Source organism: Chlorella variabilis (genome assembly GCF_000147415.1).
Source record: "Chlorella variabilis unplaced genomic scaffold CHLNCscaffold_3, whole genome shotgun sequence".
Lineage (NCBI taxonomy): Eukaryota > Viridiplantae > Chlorophyta > Trebouxiophyceae > Chlorellales > Chlorellaceae > Chlorella > Chlorella variabilis.
In genome coordinates this window covers 1413360-1420991 of record NW_005435085.1, presented here as the reverse complement: position 1 = coordinate 1420991, position 7632 = coordinate 1413360, and the positions used below count along the sequence as shown (strand labels likewise).

Sequence of the window (7632 nt, the reverse complement as noted above, 5' to 3'; positions counted from 1 at the left end):
CCCAGCCACCCCTGCCACCCCTGTCCCCACCCCCGCCCGCCACCCGGCTGCCCGCCGCGCGCGCACCCCAGGGCGTCCTTCTCGCAGAGCACGTAGAACAGGAAGGGGTCGACGTCGTAGTAGAGGGTCTTGTGGTCGAGGAACAGCTTGGACAGCAGGCACAGGTTCTGGCAGTACACCTTGCTCTTCTTGCCGTCCACCTCAAACATGCTGCGGGGCGGGGGTGGGGGCAAGGGGTGGCAGGGGTGGCAGGGGTGGCGCATGTGGTAGGTGCAGGTGGGAAGATGGGGGACAAAAAATGAGAGTGGGCGGGTGTGGAGGAGGGAAGGGGTGCCAGGACGTGGAGGGGCAGCAGCAGGAGAGGAACGGCGAGCGCACGACGAGCGCAGCTTGCCCTCGGACGGCAGCCGAGGGGCTGCGCTTTCAAGCAGCATGGCCTCCCCAGCAGCCGGCCAGGTAGCAAGGGTCCAGCCCTGCCCCGCCGCCAGCCCGCGCCACACACCGTGCCTCACCCCGCGCCTCGCACCTGATGGGCGGGTTGGTGACCGCCCCTCCCACGTACGACGGGTCGTTGGATGGCGGCGGCGGCGAGCGGTAGATCTCATCCCCAGGCGGGTGCCGCAGCGTGCACTTGGCCAGGTGCCGCAGCAGCGTCTTCTTCTTGCGGAAGTACTGCGGGCGGGCCAGGGGCGCCAGGACCGCCAAGGCGGCAGTCAGCAAGGCCCGCAGCTGTGCGCAGCCGCCTCGGCAGGCGCAGCCGCCTCGCCACCTGCAACGCCGAGCTGGGCAACGCCGAGCTGCCCAATGCTGGTGGCAGTCCTGGACTCTGCTCCGCTCCACCTGCCTGCCGAGGCTGCAGTACCGCACCCCATCGCGTCATACCATGCGGTACCATGCCATTTTGTACCACCCCACCTTGAGCGTGTACTCGCACAGGTACAGCTTGTTGCAGGAGGCGTGGGGCTCAGGGTAGGGTGAGTAGTACCAGGTGTCCACCTCGTGCCTGCCCAGCTCCACGCTCTGGATGTTCTTCACCTTGGTCTTCTCCTGGTGCTCCTTCTCAAGGTGCTGCAAGGGTGGGGGCGGGGAGGGGGCAGGGAGGGAGGGATGTGATGGTAAGGATGGTGAGAGGCAGGGGGCGAGGAGGAGGCAGAGGACATCAGGAGAGGGAGGGGGAGCCCGGTTGGGCACATAGGTCAGGCAGCGCCAGCTGTGGCAGCGGCAACAGCCACTCCACCACCGCAACTGGCACAGCCCCCACACAGCCGGCAGCCAGCAGATCCCGGGAAGGCAGCAGCGCCAGCCGTGCAGCAGTGGGCTGGCAGCAGCGCCAGCCGTGCAGCAGTGGGCTGGCAGCAGCGCTGCAGGCGGGCACCTGGTCGATGGGGGGCAGCTCCTCGAGGGCGGCGGGCACGTGGTGTATCTCAGTGTACTGCCGCTTCAGCCGCCGCGTCATCTTCTGGTCCCCTGCCAGCGGCCCCAGGTCGCCGCTGCCGCCACCGCTGGCCACGCGGTGCAGCGCGTCTGCGGAGGCCACCCTCGCGATCGACGCCACCCGCTCCTGCCCCGCCCACTCGTCCAGCCGCTTGTCGACTGCGGCGGCGGGCGCCGGGAGGGCGGGGCGTGCAGCGGGGTCGGGCCGCGGGCAAGGGTGGGAGGCAGCAGGTGTGCAGCGCAAGCAGCAGGGCAGGACGGGGGCCACGCGGCGCAGCAGCAAGCCAGCAATAACGGGGCGAAGGCAGCAGCCCCATCATCGCTGATTAGCTCAAACCGCGGCGCCGCTCACACTCTAGGTAGTGCACATAGTAGCGCCACTTGCCGCTCTTGCCGTCCTGCTTGCGGTCGATCACGTCCACCGCGTCTGCAGGCAGGAAGGCAGGTGCTCAGCGGTGGACGACGGCGAGGCGGTGTGATGGCGGCGGGCGCCGGCAGCGGAGCCCACTCACGGTACTGGTTGTCGAAGGTGGCCTTGCAGGACACCCTGGCCCCCACCTCATACTCCTGCAGGAAGGCAGCAGCGCGGCGAGGGTTGCCCAGAAACCCCGGCGGTCGGGACGCCTGAAGCCGCGATCTGTGCAGGCGGGGACCAAGCCTGACCACTCACCACTGCGTGCGAGGGGCCCGCGCCGCCATCCTCCCTTCGCCTGTCTGCCCGCACCATTGCACGGGGCGGAACCCCTGCTACTGCTGTCCCAGGATTTGGGGCTGCCTACAGGACGCTTTGGGCCGCGAGCAGAGGCCTGAGGAGCAGCAAGTCCCCGGCCGAGCTGTTGTTTCGGACGCCGGCAGGGGTTTCAGACCTTTGCAAGGGTATGTAGAGGCGAGGCGGGTTTTCATAAAGCGATGAAAGCGGGCCAGGAGGGATTTCTGGGTGCCTTGACGTGGCAATTTTCTACCGATGAATTCGCTCACTGGAGCCCCCTTGACACCCTTCGGAGCCGTCCTGTTGGCTGTTACTCGGTATTAGGTCTTGTTGGAGGCCCTGGGGAGGCTGGGGGAGGCGCCGCCATGCAGGGCGCCGTGGAGCTCCGTTCGGCCCTCCAAGCCCTGTACTGTTCCACCGACAGGTTTTATGCCAACCGCGATGCCATCACGGGCTGCGCTGCGCCGGCCCGCTGCCTCCCCTGCCGCCGCTGCCTATTTCCGCTCCCACGGCCCACGGACACGCGTCCCTGCACTAGCTTACCAGCTGTCGCCCCCTTGGATGCCTGTGTTGCAGCGAGGAGCGCCACGCCGCCGACCTGTGGCTGCGCGGCTTCAGCGCCCAGGACGGCGCGTGGCAGCTGCTGGCCGAGCTGCTGGCTGACCCTGCCGGCGCCCAGCACGTATCTGCACGCTTCTTCGCGGCAACCTCCTTGCGGCACTGCTGCCAGCGGCAGCCGGGCGTGGTGCAACCCGCAGCCCTGGCCTCGCTGGCGCCACTGTTGGTGCAGCAGCTGGCGGCCGCCGCCGCCGCGGGCTGCTGGCACACCCGCAATCAGCTGGCGGCAGCGCTGGCCACGGTGGCGGTGCGGGCGCCCGCCTGGCCGGAGGCCGAAGTGCTGCCGCAGCTGATGGCGCTGGCCCAGGGAGCGCTGCAGGGCAGCGGCAGCGGCGGCGGTGAGTGGCAGCAGCTGGCGCTGCTGCGCCTGCTGTCGGCGCTCGCGGAGGCGGCTTGCAGCAAAGACGTCGGCATGCACCCGCAGCGCAGGGCGGCGCTGACGGCCGCCCTGGCTGCCGCCTCGCAGCCATTGGATACTGTGAAGCAGGCACTGGCACCTGGCAGCACGCCCGCTGTCCAGGTTGCTGCCTTGCAGCTGCTGCAAGCTTGGTGCGCCCTGGGTCAGCCCCCCGCCGGGGCAGAGGACAGCACGGCCCTGTGGCAGCAGCTGCACGCAGCGGCGCTCCACCCGGAGATGGGCGGCCCAGCAGCAGAGGCGCTGGCTGCCCTGTATGCCGCCTGCCAGGCAGGCTACAGCGGCGCCGCGAGCGACAGCCCACAGCTGGCCCGGCGCCGGCACCAGCTGCTCGGCGTGCTGCTCAGCCTGCTGCCAGGCTGGGCGGCGGAGCTGCAGCAGGCGCTGGCGCAGGCCCAGCAGCCGCACCAGCAGGCGCGCCTGCTCTTTGCCGCGCTGACGGTCCTGGGTGCAGCGGCCAGGGCTGCGGACAGCCAGGCCGGCACGTTGCCCGCCCCGGCAGCGGCAGCGGCAGCCGAGGCTGTGCACCTGGCGGCAGAGGTGGCCCTGGCATCCCTGCAGCACCCTCAGCTGGAGGTCACTTTGGCGGCTCTGCAGCTGTGGGACGAGCAGCTGGAGAGGTGGAAAGGGAGCGGCGCCGCTGCCTCTGGAGCAGCCCACAGCGGGGCAGCCGCAGGCGCCTGCACCCTGCAGCAGCGCTCGGCGCTGCTGGCTCAGCTCTGCGGCGCCCTGCTGCAGCGCATGGCGCTGCCTGCGGACCTGCCTGCCGCGGTGTGCACCGCAGATGCCCGCGACCTGCCTGACGGTGTGCAGAAGGTGAGCACAGCCGCCGCCGCGCTGGATCCTCCGAGGGTGTGCGGGAAGCTGCCTGGGCCTGCCAGCAGCTGCAATGCCTGGCCCGCATCCTCGCCCCTGGCACCTCAGCTTGTGCCTGGTGAACAAAGCTTCTGCTCGCCCCGTGCGTGCCTCCCGCCCCGCGGCCGCCTCGAGCTGCAGGTGCGGCGTGAGGTTGGCGACACGTTTCGAGCGGCGGCAGACTGCCTGGGCCCGCGTCAGACGCGGCAGCAGCTGCTGCAGCTGGCGGGCGAGGCGGCGGTGGCGGGCGCCCCGCTGCAGCAGGAGTGCTGCCTCTACGCTGCGAACCTCATCTGGGGCAGGCAGCGCAGCCCGGAGGCGCACGAGGCGGCAGAGGAGGTGCGGCAGGCTGCCGCGGCGGTGGCAGCAGCGCTGCGCCCCGCCACGCCCAAGCTGGCTGGCACGGCGCTCACTCTGCTGGGCGGCATGGCGGAGCAGCTGCCGGCCTTGGTGCAGCGGGAGGCGGTGGTGAAGGGGCCGAATGGGAGGCAGCAGGGCAGCGGGCTGCTGGCTCGCTTGCTGGAGGTGCTGCTCCAGCTGGTGCAGCTTCCCAGCGACGAGAAGCTGAGCCGCAATGCCGCCACTTGCTGCTACCGCCTGACCGGCAGCCGCCAGCTGGCGGCGGCGCTGGCGGCGCAGCACCCCGGCTGGGGCGAGGCGCTGTGCGGCTGCTTTGCGGCTGCGGGGGGCATGCACCAGCGGCCGCAAGAAGGCGAAGACCTGTCCACGGCTCAGTTCCTTCTGGTGACCATCTGCCGCCTGTCGGCAGCAGCGGCAGGCGAGGCAGGGGGTGCGCCGCACTCGCAGCAGTGCGCCGCGCTGCTGAGGCAGCTGCTGGGCCAGATGGCTGCGGCAGCGGATGCGGCGCTCGACGCGGCGGCTGCGGCGCCACCTGGCGGCGCGCAGCACCAGCGCCAGCTGGAGCAGGCGGCGCTGCAGGTGGAGTCGATTGCGGTGGCGATAGAGGCGGTAGCTAACTCTTGCAGTAGTGCCGCTCAGGGGGACCGAGGCGGGGCCGCGGGGCTGCAGTATCTGCCTGTCCTTCTGACCAGCATTGAGAGAGTGCTGAGGAGGGTGGCAGCAGCGGGCTGCGCGGCTCAGCAGGTGCCCGACCCCGGCAGGGGCCAGCCGCGGCAGCCGCAGCAGCACCTGCTGCACCATCTGGCAGCGGCCGTGGCGCCCACGCCCGCTGCCGGCACGGGGCTGGACCTCTTGCACCCGCTTGTCGCCGCCCCGCAGCACCCCTGCGTCTTGCAGACGCTTGCCCAGCTTGCATCCAGCCGCCTGGGCGGCGGCAGCAGTAGCAGTGGCAGCGGGCCCTCGCAGCAGCTGCAGGCGGCGGCGCGCTCCAGCCTCCAGGCGGCAGCGGTTGAGCACGGCAGCGACCCCGACTGGCAGCCCGCCATCTTGGCGCTGGGAGAGAGCTGCGTGCGCTGGCTGCCAGCCGTGGCGGCGGATGGCGCCACGCTGGACGCGCTGCTGTGCACGGCGCAGCACAGCATGCGCTCCTTCCATCGGGAGGCTTGCGAGCGGGCGGTCCAGTTTGCTGAGGCCCTGTGCTGCGTGGGCTGCCCTCCCCGGCACAGCCGCGCCGACGGCGCCTCCGCCGCGCCCTCCCCACCGCATGCCACCCAGCCGCCTGCTGCTGCTGCTGCCGCTGCGGCGGCGGCCCACCAGCACCTGCGCCGGTGTTTGGACGCGGGCCTGGGCAGCCAGCTGGTGCTGGGCCTGCTGTTGGCGGCCTCTGGCACCATGCCGGCGTATATGATGGCGCCTGTGGCAGAAGTCTTGCACCGCACATGGCAGGCGGTGGGCACCGACAGGTAGGAGCTGTGGTGCTGTTGTGTGTGCGGGTTGGGGGCGGCCTGTGAAGGAGCGCTTCGCTGCTGCTGCAGCCTCTGGTGAGCTGGCGACGCGGAGTTGTGGGAGACCACAACTCCTGTTCTGCCCGCCTGCCCCGCCACTCCCGCCACGCAGGTTTGACGCCTGGCTGCGCGAGGCGGCGCTGCAGCTGGCAGGCGGGGGCGAGGCGCCCTGGCGGCGGTGGAAGGCCGAGGCGCAGGCGGCGGCGCTGCGTGAGCTGCTGGCTGAGCCCTGCCTGCACGACGCCCGCCGCTTCAAGCGCCTGCTCAAGGTCGGTGCCCCCTGCTCATGCAACGGAAGCCTTTGGGGGGGAACTCAGGTGTAGCGGGCGCAGGGCCTCTCTTGGGGCATCCTGCCTGGCATGCTGACAGGGGCACGCCGCTTGCAATTCCCGCGCCGCAGGTGTTTTGTGGCGGCAAGAAGAAGGGCCGGGTCGGGGACCCGCCTGCCAGGGGCGGCGGATGATTGGCCAACCAGGCCGCCTTCCTGTCGACCTCTCACCAACTGTGGTACACCAACTGTGGTACACCAACTGTGGTACTGCATGAGTTCTTGCACAACAGGTGTAACTACGCGGTAGGGCATGTGCAGGGCGAAGAGCAGGGGTGGGTGTGGCGCCAGCGCAGCAAACAGAGAGGGAGCAGGCAATCAGCGAGCATGACAAGAAGAGCAAAGGGGAGTGGAGCAGCAAGGCGCCCGGAACCGATGGCTCGAGCCCGCCCCTGCCGGCTGCACCGCCGCGGGATGCGCGGCCTGCGCTCTGGCGAGGGGGGCCGTGCCGGCTGCCGCCGCCACAGCGCTGCCGCCGCTGCAGCGCTGCCGCAAGCGCCTCGGGCGCCTCCAAGGGCCCCCGCAGGCGCCCCATCAGTGCGGGCGGATCTGGTATGAGTTAGCCATAGCCACCACACGGAACCAGCGGGAGGGCGCATAGTTCTTCTCCTCCTTGAGGATCTGCACACGCACAGCACGCACAGCACGCACAGCACGACACCCAAGGCCAGGGAGAGGAGGAGGCACGGTTGGGTTTGGGTGCAGCGAGGGGCAGGAGCATTCACAGGCCTGGCAGCGAGGGGCCAGCGGGCACAGCACAGGGCCATGCAGCGAGGAGCAGGAGCACAGGAGGGCAGCGGAGGGGAGAGCGCAGCGAGGGGGAGCCCCATCGTACCTTCATGTACCGCACATCCAGCCCGCTGGCTGCAGTACAGAGGGCAGGCGGGCGGCGAAGAGGGTCAGGGGCAAGCGCTATCACGCAGAGCGGGCCACGTCGCATGCAGCAAGCGGGCCGGGTGGAGGCTCACGGCCGTTCTGCTGCTGTGCTGCTGCTCAACCGGCACTGCATGCAGCCATTGCCCAGCTGCTGAGCTGGCGGGGGCGCACCTGAGGGCTTGCCGGGCAGCACAAACTGGACCATGATGGGGCCGTAGTCTCGCTTGGTGGACTCCACGGTGCCTGGGTCCACTGCAGGACCACCAGCGGGACCACCAGTGGGACCAGGCCACCCGCAGGGCTCAGCAACCGCTCAGGCCATGGAGGGGAACGCACACCGCGTGCCAGGCATCGCGCCCCGGCGGCCCCTTGGCTGCCACACGCCCACCCAGGGCCCCGCGGGCGGCCGCACCTGTGAGCCTGCAGCGCAGCGTGTGCTCCCGCCCGCCCTTGAGGTTCTTGATGGACCACACCAGCTTGCGCTCCCGCTCCCGCCACTCCGCGCGCTGCTCAAACGCGCCCCGCCCGGGCA

General features: G+C 70.7%; 3 protein-coding genes across 3 annotated transcripts in view; 1 reads left to right on the top strand and 2 right to left on the bottom strand.

Moving 5' to 3' along the window:
* Nucleotides 1-1059, bottom strand: part of CHLNCDRAFT_19794 (hypothetical protein) — a gene marked incomplete at both ends in the record, with an annotated part of 2320 nt that extends 1261 nt beyond the window's left edge. Inside the window, 3 exons of the mRNA XM_005850608.1 lie at nucleotides 67-210; nucleotides 566-672; nucleotides 916-1059. Coding sequence (XP_005850670.1) covers nucleotides 67-210; nucleotides 566-672; nucleotides 916-1059 — 395 coding nt within the window. The remainder of the gene's footprint in view (nucleotides 1-66; nucleotides 211-565; nucleotides 673-915) is intronic.
* A 1449-nt stretch (nucleotides 1060-2508) lies between these two features.
* On the top strand, nucleotides 2509-6359 carry CHLNCDRAFT_140709 (hypothetical protein; the record flags this gene model as incomplete). The annotated part of the gene is made up of 5 exons (XM_005850891.1): nucleotides 2509-2567; nucleotides 2720-3992; nucleotides 4167-5854; nucleotides 6009-6165; nucleotides 6297-6359. The coding sequence occupies 5 exons, from the start codon at nucleotides 2509-2511 to the stop codon at nucleotides 6357-6359; spliced, it is 3240 nt and encodes a 1079-aa protein (XP_005850953.1).
* Nucleotides 6360-6758: 399 nt separating this feature from the next.
* CHLNCDRAFT_140708 (hypothetical protein) overlaps nucleotides 6759-7632 on the bottom strand; it is a gene marked incomplete at both ends in the record, with an annotated part of 4348 nt that continues 3474 nt past the window's right edge. The window contains 4 exons of the mRNA XM_005850607.1: nucleotides 6759-6845; nucleotides 7060-7088; nucleotides 7272-7352; nucleotides 7513-7606. Coding sequence (XP_005850669.1) covers nucleotides 6759-6845; nucleotides 7060-7088; nucleotides 7272-7352; nucleotides 7513-7606 — 291 coding nt within the window. The remainder of the gene's footprint in view (nucleotides 6846-7059; nucleotides 7089-7271; nucleotides 7353-7512; nucleotides 7607-7632) is intronic.